Source organism: Momordica charantia (genome assembly GCF_013281855.1).
Source record: "Momordica charantia cultivar OHB3-1 chromosome 5 unlocalized genomic scaffold, Mcharantia_2.0 BLBB01000005.1, whole genome shotgun sequence".
In the NCBI taxonomy this organism is placed as follows: Eukaryota; Viridiplantae; Streptophyta; class Magnoliopsida; order Cucurbitales; family Cucurbitaceae; genus Momordica; species Momordica charantia.
This window is the reverse complement of record NW_028275163.1, coordinates 1,161,271-1,177,663: the sequence shown is the minus strand read 5'-3', so window position 1 is coordinate 1,177,663 and position 16,393 is coordinate 1,161,271. Positions and strand designations below refer to the sequence as shown.

The 16,393-nt window shown below is 36.2% G+C and overlaps 2 protein-coding genes, 1 non-coding gene and 2 pseudogenes across 8 annotated transcripts; 4 read left to right on the top strand and 1 right to left on the bottom strand.

Moving 5' to 3' along the window:
* Positions 1-435: 435 nt before the first annotated feature.
* LOC111016123 (uncharacterized) lies at positions 436-4,248 on the top strand. Of its 5 annotated transcripts, none has more exons than XM_022291414.2 (8): positions 436-674; positions 1,882-2,138; positions 2,258-2,340; positions 2,510-2,596; positions 2,797-2,945; positions 3,071-3,202; positions 3,292-3,509; positions 3,908-4,248. In XM_022291414.2, the coding sequence occupies exons 2-7, from the start codon at positions 1,979-1,981 to the stop codon at positions 3,479-3,481; spliced, it is 801 nt and encodes a 266-aa protein (XP_022147106.1). In that variant the 5' UTR covers positions 436-674; positions 1,882-1,978; the 3' UTR covers positions 3,482-3,509; positions 3,908-4,248. The 5 variants fall into 5 exon arrangements, with proteins under 5 accessions (XP_022147106.1, XP_022147105.1, XP_022147104.1 ...); XM_022291413.2 differs by having other exon boundaries at positions 3,904-4,248; XM_022291412.2 differs by lacking the exon at positions 3,908-4,248 and adding an exon at positions 867-921 and having other exon boundaries at positions 3,292-3,741.
* LOC148211126 (small nucleolar RNA SNORD96 family) lies at positions 1,255-1,344 on the top strand. The gene has a single exon (XR_015791140.1). It is a non-coding gene; the product is annotated as a small nucleolar RNA SNORD96 family (small nucleolar RNA).
* A 1,330-nt stretch (positions 4,249-5,578) lies between the features above and the next one.
* LOC111016083 (uncharacterized) lies at positions 5,579-7,054 on the top strand (annotated as a pseudogene).
* A 524-nt stretch (positions 7,055-7,578) lies between these two features.
* On the bottom strand, positions 7,579-9,510 carry LOC111016149 (patatin-like protein 2; annotated as a pseudogene). Its single transcript, XR_015790794.1, has 5 exons — positions 9,415-9,510; positions 9,133-9,315; positions 8,890-9,057; positions 8,279-8,440; positions 7,579-8,183 (listed from the first exon to the last, which is right to left on the bottom strand). The product of XR_015790794.1 is annotated as a patatin-like protein 2 (transcript).
* An 804-nt stretch (positions 9,511-10,314) lies between these two features.
* On the top strand, positions 10,315-16,334 carry CSLD1 (cellulose synthase-like D1). The gene is made up of 6 exons (XM_088124622.1): positions 10,315-11,056; positions 12,222-12,651; positions 12,807-13,187; positions 13,713-14,088; positions 14,371-14,773; positions 14,878-16,334. Exons 1-6 carry the CDS (start codon positions 10,443-10,445, stop codon positions 15,824-15,826), a joined length of 3,153 nt encoding a protein of 1,050 aa, XP_087980748.1. The 5' UTR covers positions 10,315-10,442; the 3' UTR covers positions 15,827-16,334.
* Positions 16,335-16,393: the final 59 nt, after the last annotated feature.

Genomic DNA, 16,393 nt, shown 5'->3' with positions numbered 1-16,393 from the left:
TCTCATTATCTTTTTAATTTTCAGACACAACTAAAAATTACCACAAAAATTATGGTATTAAATATCTGATGACATGTCAACATTTCTATCAACATTTTTATGTAGACACAACTAAAAAATTACCACAAAAATTATGGTATTAAATATCTGATGACATGTCAACATTTCTATCAACATTTTTATGTATCACTGAGTTCGATATCGACATGAGGGGTAAATTAACATTTCCATCCTATTCAAAAAGTATCAACCAAATATGAACAATGTCAACAAAATGTCAATTAAGTACAAAATATTAATATTAATAATTTTGTTCTTATTTATAAATAGAAAAATATTTATTTATTAACTTAATTTTAGTTTCTATAATTTTTACACACCAATTTTTAAAATTTTGCTTAAAACAAAATTCCACCGGACATCAACACATTTGAGAAGTCCATACCTAAAAAAAAAAAAAAAAATAAAAAACTCTACAGTACAGTTACTGTTTTCTGCCTCTCTCAGAAAGAAACGCCCGATAACGAGAAGGGAAGAACGAAACCCACGCTGCGCCAGCTGCGTTCGCCGCCACCGCCACAGCCACTTCGGTCCGCCTTCGCCGCTGCCACCGTCGTTGCAGAGACCTCTGTAACTCTGTTCGTGTTCGGCTGTTCGCTTTCCCCAATTTTGTTGTTAGTATTTCTAATTCTATTTTACCTTATTTTTCTTTTCTCAACTTCGTATGAATTAAACTAAATTACAAGCATTTTCAACTAATTTAGGATGGCATATTCAACCCGATCATCAAATTCAAATCCTTCTTTAGACTCCGCCTCTTCTAATATTGAATATGATTCAAAATCCCTATGGCAATATGTGACTAGGTTTCAAAAATTGAGTGATGGAGGTGGAGATTGTTCTTGGCTGCCATAAAGAAAGGTTCCATATTCTCAGCCCGACTCTTTGAATTTGTCTGTTAGAAGAAACCTCAAAGACCTTTAGATCTATGTATTCTGTTCTTTTATGCTTCTTATTCATGATGCCCATCTCTCCATATTTGTAGATTAAAAACTTAAGGATCCCAATTATTCATGAAAATTTTCCTCTTCAATGCATTATCTTAAAAATTGGCATGTTGCTGTGTCCGTGTTCGTGCATCTTACACCCATATTCCATCACCTTGTGGAGCAGCGTTGCTGCTCTGACTTCTTGGGACTGGCCATGAGACGCACATTTTTGTTCAAACTTTTATATGATTTTATCTTTATGCCAATGCCGATGATGATATTGCTAAACAAAATACCATCTTTCGGGACTGAATGGCTTTTCAAGCCTTGTTGTCATTCTGCAATTGTGAGGCATTTCTTTTCTAGACGATGTTTGCTGTTCTGTTCTTTACCAAACGTTCATTATTACAGGCATTATTGTTGCTGAATTTTACCATCTTAAGTTAAGGTGTATATATATGTATACTGAGTAGAAATCGAGTGCCATGGGTGGCGAGTGTAGTTCGTAGGAGCAGGTGATGGACAAACTTTTTATAACAGCATGTGAGTATCGAAAAGCAAGATAGCCAAACAGTTTCACCTAAATCTTATAATTAGACATCATCATAGAATGATTGGGATTGCAAGATTTTAGTTGCTTGTATTTCCATTTCTTGATCTTATTAAGAAAAATATCAAAACTCCCACCAACTTCTATTGAATGTAAAGATTCTCTGAAATTTGCTGTTGTTGTCGAGGAGGTGATTCTTATCTAATATATTACTTTTGGGGTAGAGTTCAAAGTTACTCTTAGTTTTAGATGCATTCTATGATTATAAGTGTACGATTCCTAGTCTCGTGATCTATGTTTTCTGGTTCCGTCTAATGTTGCCATTGGGTTTTCTGGATGTAGGATTCTGGACAGACTTGGGGGGCGACGGAATTTTGACTGAAAATTTTGGGCTTGAAGCTTGAACTTTTGAAGCCTATCGGCCATACAAGTTGGAGAAATGGAAGGAACAGAACAGTGGAAGGTTCAGGCGGAACAAGTGAAGGTCCAGATGGAGCAATGGCTACAACTAGGCTTGGAGTTTGTTCACCAAATACCCCCAATTCAGCTCTACGTCGGGGTTGGCGTGTTGCTATTAACTACACTACTTCTCTTATTGAGTGAGTCTCCTCTTTATCTGATCAGTTTTTTTTCGTTCTTCAGTCCTGTAGTTGAATATCGCTTTCTGCAAGGTGAAACATTTTGAAATTTGAATTTGACTCTCCTCCTTCCTCGCCAGCTCGCTTGTTCAAGCGCAGAAAATCGAATACCATTGTTCTTGGTGGGCTAAGTGGAAGTGGGAAAACTGTTCTCTTCTATCAAGTAAGCATCTGCATTGCTGGTTTCTTCCCTTTTTTATACGACTGCTGGATAAAACACTTGAACCTGGTATTTTAGTTTTTCTAGAGTTTGATAACTGAATTGGTTGGCCTAAGATATTTGATATATTCGTATTACTGCTGTGATTTATGATGTTTTTATGCCTTTGCAGCTTCGTGATGGTTCTTCTCATCAGGGTACTGTTACATCAATGGAACCTAATGAAGGCACGTTTGTGCTTCATTCTGAAATATCAAAGGTAGCTCATGTTTTCTAGTACTGCTGCTCAGGAAGTGAGAATGCTTCTTTCTCTGATCCATTACGGCTTTAGAAATCAGTACTATACTAACAATGCTGTGCGGTTTTCGTTTCCAACATTCTCAACTTTTTTCTTTCATTATTTGATCAAAGATTCAAACTTAAACTAACAGGTATTTTATTTCGTCATTTTCTTGGTAGAAGGACAAACTGAAGCCTGTTCATCTTGTGGATGTCCCTGGCCATTCTCGCCTTCGAGCCAAACTAGATGAGTTTTTGCCTCAAGCAGCTGGTGTAGTCTTTGTGGTGGATGCTCTGGATTTTTTACCCAACTGTCGTGCAGCTTCAGAGTAATTGATTAATCACCCCATCTTTATGTTTATATCTGATGCAATTCATGTTCAAGTACACAAAAAGAAGTGCAGAAATAAACGTCTTGTGTCGTTAGTTTAATTTACTTAAATTTCTACTGAAGGTACCTCTATGATATCCTGACTAATGCGAGTGTTGTGAAGAAGAAAATCCCTGTCTTGATACTATGCAATAAAACAGACAAGGTTACAGCCCACACAAAGGAGTTTATCAATAGGCAGATGGAGAAGGAAATGTATGGCTTCTTTCTTTAGTATTTGGTATTTGGTGTCATTATCTGCCATACATTGTTATTTCGACCTTACGTTTTCTATTATTGTGCAGTGACAAGCTACGAGTGTCGAGAAGCGCAATTTCGGCAGCTGATATTGCAAATGACTTCACACTAGGGGTACCTGGTAAAGCATTTTCGTTCTCGCAGTGCCATAACAAAGTTGCAGTTGGTGAAGCCTCTGGATTGATGGGTCAAGTAACCGAGGTGGAGCAATTTATAAGGGAAAATGTGAAGCCGTAGCTGTATATTCTGTTCTACATGTTGACTGGTGCGTTTTCCCCCCTTCATTTGAATATAAACTACAATGTGTTTGAAATGACAGTTTTTAGAATTCTGAATTGCATCCCCATTTGTAGATGGAAAGGAGAAACATATGTTTTGACTCTCTCTTCAACTTGGTTTAGTCAGTGCTTTTATAAGTACTGTTCCAATGTATAACTAGTTTCTTCAATTTGTCATACAAGAATAAGAAATATAAGAATAAGAAATATATCGGCCAACATGAGTTTAGCTCTGCAGTAATTGACACCCATCTCTTACCAAGAGGTCATGAGTTCAAATTTTCCCATCCCACTTGTTGTAATTAAAAAAAAAAAGAAAATATACCAACCAAAGAGACCATGTCCAACACATTTCTCTTATATCTATCTCTTTTTTTTAAGGTAGAAGTCTCATCTCAGCTACATTCGAATCAATTATGCTTTGTTGGGATCGTATCATGCTTTGTTGCCATTCTACAATGGCTTATAACTTCGCAATCTGACTCGTCTCTAAATCTTTGAGTACTTGGTTCATTTCGAGTAGATGATGGTTTTGGTCGCTAACCAAGGCCCTTTACACGCTCAGGTTGTTTACCTAGTACTCGGTTCACATATTTCTTTCTCTGGTAGAAGTTCACCACCTTTTAATGTAGTATTTTTTAGTGCAATCATTTCATCTTATAACATATTATGTAACAGTATTAACACTTTGTGAAAAGAAAAATGAAATAACAGTTTTTACTTGCATGTTTTCTCTGTCTCCTCATCCACCACCCATTCTGTGCACCATTTTTGTGGGCAAGTTCCAATATTTCAATATGATCTAACTCTCGACCCTCTTGGTCTTCTATACATATTATTAATCAAAGTTATGACATCCTGTAAATGTTTATTTAGATAAAAAAAAAAAAAGGAAAAAGAGAGACATACCTTATGGCATAAAAATGTGATACTTCATGCTCTATGATTTGTATAGGAGAGCTGCTCTAGATCTAGGGTTTGTTTCAGATACTTTTTTAAAGTGTATATCGTAGGACAAGTAAAAATATTTATAAGTATCATATAAATATGTGTAATATATACCTTAGACTTCTTTGATTTCCACCAAAGCGATTTCAATCTCGTGCCAATTCTTTATCTCGCTTATTTCATGTTTATATGGGAGAATGTTAATTTCTTATATTTTTTGTGTAATTTATAACGAAAATTCTTATGCAAAAAATTCATCTCATGAACTATATAATGATGTACAATGGGATCATCGAGATCGAGAATGAACCACAAAAAATATCATATTAATGATAATTACAAAATAAAAGAGATTCATAAAAATGACACTAAAGTAATTCTTTCTATGATATCTAGTAAACTTACAAATTCCAAATTCTTTCTATGATATCTTTCTTTACGTCTGCTCAATGCACACGCTCACAAGTACTTAGATATGTCTTGTAACATTATAAAATTTGCAATAAATTACCAAACACATAAGTTAAAAAAATTAAATATATAAGAAAAATAAATATAAACTCAAAAACAGACAACATGAAAAAGAAGTAAAAATAAATAAAAACATTTTTGCAGAAGGTTAATTAATATACCAAGGGCTAAAAATGAGAAAGAAAACACATAATTTAAAAAAATTAATGTATAAGAAAAATAAATATGAACTCAAAAACAAACAAAATGTAAAAGAAGAAAACAAACAAAATGTAAAAGAAGTAAAAATAAATAAACATTTTAGCGGAAGTTTAATTAATATACAAAGCGCTAAAAATGAGAAAGAAAAAGGGAAAAAAATGTTTTGGGGTGAGAGAGGCTCGAACTCTCGACCTCAGGATAACTCTTAGCTATGAGACCTACGCTCTAGCCAACTGCGCCACCACCCCAGCTGTGATATTTATAATTTATATATAATATATCTTTTAAAATATTGGATTTGGTTTTATTTTTTACTTTTATAATTTCATAATGTATTTCAGTTTCTAAAATTTAAAATAATAACTATTTTTTGTCTTATTATTAGCTTGCTATTAATTTATTTAAATCGACTAATAATATGTGAATCAATATGTTGTCATGTATATGTATTAGAGCCATATAAATTGGCAGAAACGTATATTAGGTGAGAAAATATTGAGTGTGGATCAGACAATTTTTTGAGGAATCGTGATTATTATTATTTTTAAATCAAAGATTGAACTCATAACCTTTTGGTTAGAGATGGTCAATTATCTCTAAACTTAATTCAAGTTAGCTTAAATTAAATTAAGTTAAAAAGTTATTATCTAAATTAAAAAAATTAAGTGAAAAAGTTTTCTCAATTTTAAGAGTATTTGACAAGTCCACCTTATTAGGAGGCCATTCCACTTTCTTTCGTCTACGGCAGTTAGCAAAAGCAAAAAATAAAACCTAGATCAAGCCTCCTCCTCCCTCACGCGCCTCCGCCTTTGTTGCGCCGCCGTCGCCTCCCTCCGACAAGGTAATAATCTTTCAAGAAGTTTCTACTTTCCAGTACAGCCTAGTAATGCTCAATCCGGTGGAGATCATCGATTCTGATTTCATTCCTTCAAAATCGAATCGGTGCAAGAATCGAGAAAATCGAACCGATTTTCATCCTTGGACACTCTATGTTTATGATCTCAGCAACATTTTCAATTTCTTTACAAACTTCACATCTCAACATCAATTTCATTAAAACGTTATCTTCTGCAGCAATCACATAATCTCGCAAATACATCATTTAATCCCACAGGAATGAGCAAATCACAAGTGCCTTCAACTTCATCACACAAAGGAAAAAGACAAGACTCGATCAGTAGATCAGGAGCCTTACCTCGCAAGAAAAAGTGCTCCACGACCTAATTTGCAGCAAGCAGAGCGCGGGGATTTGTACATTCGACATGAAAAGAGAGACAAATTTGACCGAAAGCGTGGTAACCAAATCGCTCAAGTCACTCCAAGCGAAAGGCCTAATAAAATTAGTCCAACACCATCAGAACAGAGGGAAGAAATTGTACCTGTCGAAAGATTTCGAAGCGGCAAAGGCATTAACCGGCGGCGAATGGTACCGCGACGGGAAGCTGGATCGAGAATACATCGAAACTCTTAAAGGAGTGTGTGGAGAATGATTTCGAAGAGGAAGGTGATTACGATGGAAGGAATTGTGGAGTATTTCAAGAGGAGTGGAGCTTCGAAAGTGGAGCAAATTGAAGAGATTGTGAATTCATTGGTGCTGGACCATGAAGTGATGGAGGTGAGGAGCAGTGGATCTGGAGAATTTGATTTTGTTCCTGTAGGGAAGATTTGTTACAAATGCTGTGCCAAAGGAGACCCAAAATGGGAGCAATAGCTTCTGTTCCTTGTGGAGTCTGTCCACGGATTAAACGGCGTCGTTTCGCCTCGGACTTGTGTCTACTACGCCAAGTGGCTAGATTTTTAAGCTTTTTTTTAATGTATTTTTAATTTTTAATTTTTTTTAAACCATGGTTAGATTTTTAAGTTTTTTAACTATGATATTATATTGTGAATGAGATGCGGAGAACTTCGAAAACTCAGATGCCTAACTATTCGAACTCATGCCGCAACTTTTACAAAAAATTTTGGTTAAAAATACTCTATTTTTTAATTTGATGAAACTCATCTATAAAATAAAAATCTTATTCATTTCATCTCACTTCCACGTTGTAGGTAACTTATTTAATTTGAAATTGCTCATTATTTTAAAGTACTGCTAACAATTGACATTTTCATAAAAGTTACAAATTTTAAATTCATATATCATCGTTTTTTCAAATACCTAATGATCCTAAAAACTACATAATCGAAGCTTTTACATGATTAAGGATAAAATGAGAGAAGATGTAAAATGTTATTGCGGATCATGGAGATGGTGAGGAGTTTTATGGCAGATGTAAAATGTCATAAATTCTATTTAAAATTGTGCTGATTCAAAAGATATATAGGTTACTTGAAAATAAATTGAGAAAATAAAATACTTTATAAGCTTGGGTTAAAAAATCCACTTGACAGTAAATCTAAAAATTGTCATGTTAGCAACTAATTAAAGTACTTAGCTATGAAATTAAACTATTATATCATCTAACAAATGGAGCAGCAGTTAATTAATTTATTTACATAAGTAAGATGAAGATTAATTATCCTAATTAATTAAGTACCATGGCCACGATCGTGATCACGAGTCTTATTCTCTTGAGAAAGCAATTTGGCAAACTTGACGAGAGCTTCTAGGTTGGTTTCTGAAGCACCATAATCCTCACGTACACCTGTTTCTAAATTCACTCTCGAAACTGCTTTCTTCAACAGTCTTTCACCAACTTCTACGAGATGATTCAGATTCTCTTTCGTAGCCATGTCGACCGACCAAACGACGTCGTTCAAGGTATCATCTTGAATGCGAAGATAATTATTCTCAGAGTGGAGTGCTTGAAGAAGAACGTAAAGATAGAGATCCACCATGTCTAGACTTGCAAAAGAAAACGCACGACAATTGGGGTTAACCATTGCAACAAACCCCACTTGGCCGCTTCCTTGGCCGTGTATTTAACTTCGTCTTTGGGCGAGCCAGTCCCCAAAGATATCACAAGGAATCTAAAGGAAGAAAAATGAGAGATTCTTCGTTCCAGCACATCTTTCATCACTTCGCTTATCGCCAACCATGTCTGTAATTAATTAAATCAAACTATATATTATAAATAACTCATCAACAATAATATCTAAAAAAAATTGATAAAAGTGGTTTGGTCTTAATAATTACCGGATTATTTGCAGCAATACCACCATCGACAAGATTAAACTCTCTCGTTCTGTCAGCGGCAACTTCAGTTTTGAAGTGATGGGCGGGAAGATAAGTAGGTGCAGCTGAAGTTGAAATACATATGTCGGACACAAGAGCATCCAATGATGTATTTTTCTTGAGCTAAAAAAAGAATAATAAAACCAAATGAAATTATGAACGTGTATTTTTCTATACCTTCACGAATACACAACACGCCTTATGTAGATAATAAACGGAGGAAAATTCTACAACTAGCAATTATGGGAAATTTGACAACGTTTATGTGTTTTGATTTTTATTTATTGTTTTCAATTTTATAGAAATATAAGTATTTTGTAACAATTTATCTTTCTCCTTTATCATTTTTAAGAAATATTTTCAAAATTGTAAAAAAAAAAAAAGAACCAAATTTCTTGTTATTGTTTCTGTTTTTTCTTAAACATAAATAAAAATATTATTTTATATCCTTGACTTAAAAAATTAAATAAAATAAAAAGAATTAAGAATTGGTTTTCACATAAAACTTTTACTTTAAAAAAAATTAAAATTATATGAAAGCTTAGAATAAAAAAGACAGTCACAAAACTAACCTTGTAAGTGGAGAAGATGGCCGGCTGAAGAAGTTTAATGTCAAAGGTTGGAATAACACATTAGTAAGCATTTGGTGCAACTTTGTTTTTCCAAGTTTTTCCTCCACGATCTTATGGAGATATTGACCATCATATTTTGGACCCAACAGGGTCTTAAGTGGTAGCCATCTACCATGAAATTAACAGCAATACTATCACAAAATTGAAACACATTAAGAAATTTGAAGTAATTTGAGGACGTACCCTTTTTGAGGGAAGATTTTGTGGCAATGATTGAGATAAAAATCTTTAATATCCTTGGCCGAAAACAATGGTCTATTGTTTTCATCCGGTGCTGTCAACAATTGCTGTCACCAATCCACCATCACTCGTTCCAGCGATCACATCAAAGTAATCTGCAATTCTTGTCTCCTTGCCATCAAATTTCTACATCAAAAAATAAAGTAATTGCAAGGGAGAAAAAGGAATGAGACAAGTCAAAAAGAAAAGGGAGATAATTATTTATAAACAACACAACAATTTCACCTGAAGTTCTGATTCGAGGAAGTTGAGAATGGTGGCCGGAATGAGACCTCGAATTCCGCCGCCATCGATGCTCAAAATAGTAATGAGCTTTGCTGAAGATGATGAATAAGTTGTATCCATATGGTTGAAGCAGAAGTTAACTTTGGATAATGTTTGAAATAAAAGTGAATGCTAATAACGCTTGATCCGTGGACATATATATAAAAAGTATTGAATTTAACAACTAAATATTTTTCTATTTCTAAATTAGTTAAAAAAAAGATTAATATTAATATTAGGTATATATTAGCGACATTTTGTTTTTATGTTTCATATTTGGTCGATTTTTTGTATTATGATGGAAAGGTCGACTTACTGTTCATGTTGATATCGAATCAATATATATATTCAATATGATGATTAGATCTAGCCTTAATATTTAGTAAATGTATGATATTGTCTATTGTAAATCCACTCTCCTTTAATTTTGGATAAAACTGATCTATATACTAAATCCGAATCAAATTCGAATATCAATAATGGTTAAATTGGTCATTTAAGCATTGATGTATTTATCTAAAAAAAACATTCATGTATTGATCAAATTATCAGTACGGTTACAAAATTTTGGAAAAGAAAGGATGAAATTGAAACGAAAGTAAGATTAGTGTAAATTTAAATATAAAAAAAAAGTGAATTACATCTAAAAAAAATATATATTCTAAAAGCAATAGAATATTTGTAGGATGATAAAATTGTGAAATTAATGAGGCGAGGCTTGAAATAAGGGAGAGGCAAAGGGGAAGCTAAAAATAGGGAAAAATGTTTCATTACCATTCAATTAATTATCAAACTCGTCCGCTTTCTTCCACAGTTCAACCAGAATATTTGACGTCAATTTCCGATCACCGATATTCGTGCTGCCTGTAATTACTTTTTTAGAAACAATCGGAAATGGAAAATTTCTTGTTGCGTTGCCATTGAACGCGAGAATGCGTTTCTGAAGAGAAATCGTACGGAGTTAAAAAGAGGAACGAAGCGGTACATTGATGGCGACTTCTTCGACCTCGAAGAAGACGCTTACGAACTCTTCCTCTTCCTCCGGCCGACCGCCTCAGGCGGTGAAATTTTCTCGCCGAACCTCGACTGGCAGAGTCGTAAGTTTGTCTCGCGACGACGATTTGGACATGTCCGGCGACTACAACGCCCAATCCGATTACATAAACTACACCGTTATGATGCCTCCGACGCCTGATAACCAGCCCGGCGGAGGAACCTCCTCCGATTCTAAATCGGACGGTAACGCGACGACTCGATTCGGATCGGAGGCTCGAGGATTGATCCGGCGAGCAGGAGATACAGAGGCCAACGGCGGAGGCGGCGGAGATGGAGATGCGGCGAAGATGGATCGGAGAATGTCGGTGATGCAATCGTCGAACAATAAATCGATGCTGTTGCGGAGCCAGACTTCGGATTTCGATCACAATCGGTGGTTGTTCGAATCGAAAGGAAAGTACGGCATCGGAAACGCGTACTGGCAGGATGAAGATCAAGAACAGGGATACGGTACGGAGGGGATGAGTATGTCAGATTTCATGGACAAGCCATGGAGGCCGCTCACGCGTAAAGTTAAAGTTCCACCTGGAGTTCTCAGTCCCTACAGGTACCAACAGCATTTCTGTGATCTGCGTCAATTCTGTTTCTCAGTAACTTTTATTTTTCCTTTCTCAAAAAAAAAAAAATAATAATAATAACTTTTATTTTCCGTTTTAACAATTTATCTCAATTAGATTTTTAAAATACACCATAAGCAAATTTAGAAATTAATATATTGAACTTTTGAAAACTAATTATTAGTTTAATTTATCTGGCTTTTTGTTGGGAAAACTCTGGTAACAATGCCGTGTCGGAAGGAAACTTCCAGTGGAGAAATTTTTTTTTTTAAGTATTTTTATGACGAGAAAAACTCAATTTTTTCTTCGAAAATTTGTCACATGGCAAAATTTATTACGTATTTCAAAACGTGTTGCGACTTTTTTTTTTCTTCTTTTCAAACATGCTATTGTTACTTTAATATATTACACATTTTAATTATGCCATTTTTGTAAAATTTTAAATTTTCTACTATATATAGATACATACGTATTTAAATTCTTTTATCTATGGAAAGATAAATCATGTTGGAATGCAAATAAAATTTTTTTACTTACTACTATGATAGAGCAAAGTTTTCTTTCTTTTTCGTCCTTATATGATTTATATGTAAAATTTTAAAAGTTGAGGTAGATGGATTTTGAAAAAACATAAAATAATTTAGATGAATATATAAGCATTTCATCACTTTTAAATTATTTATTTACAAAATTTTCAAGGTCGATGTAGATAAAAATGTCATGTATGTCGAAATATCCAAAAATATTTAAATTAACATTTAGGCATTTCACCAATCTCAGTACTTTAAATAAGTTAAAAATTGCTTATTAATATTATGTTTACATTAATGATATTTTGTTGATAAATTTTTTATTTGTAATATAATGAAAATGTCGATGAAAATTGCTATATCTTCGCAATAACTTATCTTAAAAAAGAACTTACGCTCTCTAAAAGAAGAACAAAACAAAATGTCTTGATTGCTAAGCTAAGTTACGAGAATTTTGAAATTATTTTTTTAATAGTGAAACTAATTATATAATGTAAGCTCATTCATGTCATGGGTGGGCACTCTTCAAGTGAATGTCCAAGAGGATAATCTATCTAGCTTCGGATCTCATTCGTTTGTTTATAATTTTAATATTACGATTTATAAAAAAAAAAAAAAAAAACAGGCTCCTAGTGTTTATTCGAATGGTAGTATTGGCTTTCTTCCTTGGTTGGCGAGTCCGAAATCCAAATCAAGATGCATTGTGGCTATGGGGAATGTCTATTGTTTGTGAGATATGGTTTGCTTTCTCATGGCTGTTGGATATACTTCCGAAGCTCAACCCTATAAACCGAGCCACGGATCTCGCCGCGCTTCGGGAAAAGTTCGATCAAGCCTCTCCGAACAACCCGACCGGCCGATCCGACCTCCCCGGAGTTGATGTCTTTGTATCCACGGCCGACCCGGAGAAGGAACCGCCCCTCGTCACGGCCAACACCATTCTCTCCATCCTTGCCGTAGATTACCCTGTCGAAAAGCTCTCATGCTACATTTCAGATGATGGTGGCGCCATACTCTCGTTTGAAGCCATGGCAGAGGCTGTTAAGTTTGCAGAGGTACACTTCTGTTTCCTATATCCAATTTTGCATTCAAGAGAATAATGTCATGTGTTAGTGTTAAAAGCTCAAATAGATATATTAAGCGCGGTTTGATAACTATTTTATTTTTAAAAATTAAGTTCGTAAACATTACTTTCACCTCTGTGTCTTAGGTATGGGTACCGTTTTGTCGGAAACACAACATCGAACCGAGAAATCCAGACAGCTACTTCAGCATAAAAAGGGATCCGACGAAGAACAAGAAACGGCCGGATTTTGTGAAGGACCGCCGGTGGATAAAGAGGGAGTACGACGAATTTAAGGTGAGGATCAATGGCCTTCCGGAGGCCATTAGGAAGAGGAGTGAGAACTACAACGCCAGGGAGGAGGCCAAGGAGAAGAAGCTGGCTCGAGACAAGAATGGCGGCGACACACCGGCTGAACCGGTCAAGGTCACCATGGCCACGTGGATGGCTGACGGCACCCACTGGCCTGGAACTTGGCTCCAACCAACCGCTGACCACTCCAAGGGTGACCACGCTGGCATTTTACAGGTAATTGGTAATTCCCATTCCCTCCCCTCACTTCAATTTTTTTTCTCCAATCATTTTATACATACACGCTCTTTTAAATGGTTAAATTTAGTTTCTATGCTTTATAATAATCTTTAAAAACGGTCTTCGTGTATAGTTTGATGTTAATTAATTTTTGGAAAAAAAAAATATTTAATTCATAGATTAAGTAATTTCCGAATAATTTCACTCCATAGTCAACTAAGTATAACTTAACAGGGTTAAACCATACCTATTTCTTCTAAGAAGTCGTAGATTTGAATTCTGCCATGTGATTGTGATGTAATATTCTTAAAAAAAAAATCTAGCATAAGCATGATTTTTAGTGTCTTTCAAGCTAATGAGAGCTTTATCAACTGAGTTGTATCCCTGGTCAAGCGGGACCTACACAAAGGAGTTAGATATTTCTTTTATTCCTTTATCATTTTCCTTAAAATTTTAAACATTGTACAAGCTACATATTTATATATATATATATATATATATATTTGGCTTAAAAATTGACAGGTAATGACAAAGGTACCAGAAAACGATGTAATTACGGGGAAACCAGACGAGAACAGGTTGGATTTCACAGGGGTTGACATTAGAATTCCGATGTTCGCATACGTGTCACGTGAGAAACGACCTGGTTATGACCACAACAAGAAGGCAGGAGCCATGAACGCCATGGTTCGAGCTTCGGCAGTTCTCTCAAATGGCCCGTTTATTCTCAATTTGGACTGTGACCATTATTTCTACAACTGCCAAGCAATAAGAGAGGGAATGTGCTTCATGATGGATCGTGGTGGAGACAGAATTTGCTATATTCAGTTCCCTCAGAGATTTGAAGGAATCGACCCTTCTGATCGTTATGCCAACCATAACACTGTCTTCTTTGATGGTAAATCCTTTATCTATTTTTCTTTTATTTGCCTCCATGCGATACCCAATCATTTTATTCCCTCTTAGGTTTTTGCTTGAATTTTGAGTTCATCTCTATATAATTTTTAAAGGTTTTTCAACTTTAGTTCCTACAGTTGGATTAAATCTCTCAAAATCTCTTAAACAACAAAGATAAAGTTGAAGCTTTTAAAATCATAAAGACCGAACCGAAAGGAAATACGAACTACCTGGACTAAATTAGTGAGTTTACCTTAATGATGCTTCGATGATTGTGGAACAGGGAACATGAGGGCATTGGATGGTCTTCAAGGGCCAGTTTATGTGGGAACAGGGTGCATGTTTAGGCGATATGCACTGTATGGGTTCAGCCCACCAAGAGCAAACGAATACACAGGCATGTTTGGGCAAGTCAAATCCGTAGCCAGAACCAATTACCATCCCCAGTCTGAGGAAGATGATTCTGATTCTCAGCCTTTGACATCCCACCCTGACTTGGACCTCCCCAAGAAGTTTGGAAGCTCCGCCATTTTTGCCGACTCCATCTCTGTCGCTGAGTTTCAAGGTCGCCCCCTCGCAGACCACATCTCCGTCAAGAACGGTCGACCTCCCGGTGCCCTCTTGGCGGCACGCCCACCACTTGATGCACAAACTGTTGCTGAGGCTGTCGTCGTCATCTCATGTTGGTAAGCTTTTGGACTAAGTGGTAGTTTAAGAAGTTCATAGTTTAGAAAATAAGCCTCTTAACAAATGAAGAATGATGCAACCGAGATGTTGTTTTGAAGTGCAGGTACGAGGACAAGACGGAATGGGGTGACAGAATCGGGTGGATTTACGGGTCAGTGACAGAGGATGTGGTGACCGGTTACCGGATGCACAACCGTGGGTGGCGGTCGGTTTACTGCATCACAAAGCGCGACGCTTTCCGTGGCACAGCACCAATCAACCTGACGGATCGGCTCCACCAGGTGCTCCGGTGGGCCACCGGGTCAGTGGAAATCTTCTTCTCAAAAAACAATGCATTTCTAGGAAGCAAACGCCTGAAATTCCTACAACGTGTGGCGTATCTGAACGTAGGAATTTACCCCTTCACTTCCATTTTCTTGGTGGTATACTGTTTCCTCCCAGCCCTCTGCCTCTTCACAGGACACTTCATTGTAAAAAGCTTAAACATTGCTTTTCTCGTCTACCTTCTCATCATCACCATTTGCCTCTGCCTTCTCTCCCTTCTTGAGGTCAAATGGTCAGGCATTGCCTTGGAAGAATGGTGGAGAAATGAGCAATTTTGGGTCATTGGTGGAACCAGTGCCCATCTTGCTGCAGTCATTCAGGGCCTTCTCAAAGTCATTGCCGGGATCGAAATCTCCTTCACTCTCACCTCCAAGTCTGCTGGAGAAGATGAGGACGACATCTACGCCGATCTTTACTTGGTCAAGTGGACGAGTCTCTTCATAATGCCGCTGACGATCATGATCGTTAACATTATTGCAGCTGTGATCGGATTCTCGAGGACTGTGTACAGTGTGATTCCTCAATGGAGCAAGCTTGGGGGAGGTTTGTTCTTTAGCTTTTGGGTGCTGGCTCATATGTACCCATTTGCTAAGGGGTTGATGGGCAGAAGAGGAAGGCTTCCAACTATTGTTTATGTATGGTCAGGCCTGCTCTCAATCACTGTGTCTTTGCTGTGGATATCCATCAATCCACCTGATAGTACTCCTGATGGAAATATTCAGGTATGATCTTCATTTTTCTTGTAACCAAGGCGTCCAAAGCCCCACCTCTTACATTATACTCATGGCCAACCCTTGTGTCTAGAACTCGACTTTTACATTATACTCCCCGCCTCTTACATTATGCTCACGACCCACCCTGACACTCCGCCCTTTACATCATACTCGTGACCCACCCCACGAAGAAACTAGTAGCCTTTACTCCAGAAAACAACCAAGATTTTTTTATGTTATTAAGTTTTCACAGTAGAAGTGTGTCATTTGATTTGTTTGTTTCTATCTTTTTACTATTATCCAGTAATTCTGCAAGAGAAATGGTGATTTATGCTTGGGACTATGATGTAACAGTATTATGTATATTAGTATCGGGTCTAGTTGGTTCTTTGTAGTGATAGATGATTTTATTTATGATGTAAATTTTTTAAGGATGTGTTCAGATATCCATACATGTGACAATTACTACTCAAATGTACTCAGAGTAATATTCTCAAGTAATATTAGTCCCTTCTCTTATGGATTTTGGGTTTGAATCCCCCCTCCCCCAGTTTGTAATATTGTAAAAGGAACAAGCAAAAT

Coding starts and splice junctions, on each gene's coding strand:
- LOC111016123 (XM_022291414.2), top strand. CDS start 1,979: ATGGAAGGAACAGAACAGTGGAAGGTTCAGGCGGAACAAGTGAAGGTC. Junction 2,139..2,257: donor TACACTACTTCTCTTATTGA/GTGAGTCTCCTC, acceptor CTTCCTCGCCAG/CTCGCTTGTTCAAGCGCAGA. Junction 3,203..3,291: donor AGGCAGATGGAGAAGGAAAT/GTATGGCTTCTT, acceptor ATTATTGTGCAG/TGACAAGCTACGAGTGTCGA.
- CSLD1 (XM_088124622.1), top strand. CDS start 10,443: ATGGCGACTTCTTCGACCTCGAAGAAGACGCTTACGAACTCTTCCTCT. Junction 11,057..12,221: donor GGAGTTCTCAGTCCCTACAG/GTACCAACAGCA, acceptor AAAAAAAAACAG/GCTCCTAGTGTTTATTCGAA. Junction 14,774..14,877: donor GTCGTCGTCATCTCATGTTG/GTAAGCTTTTGG, acceptor TTTGAAGTGCAG/GTACGAGGACAAGACGGAAT.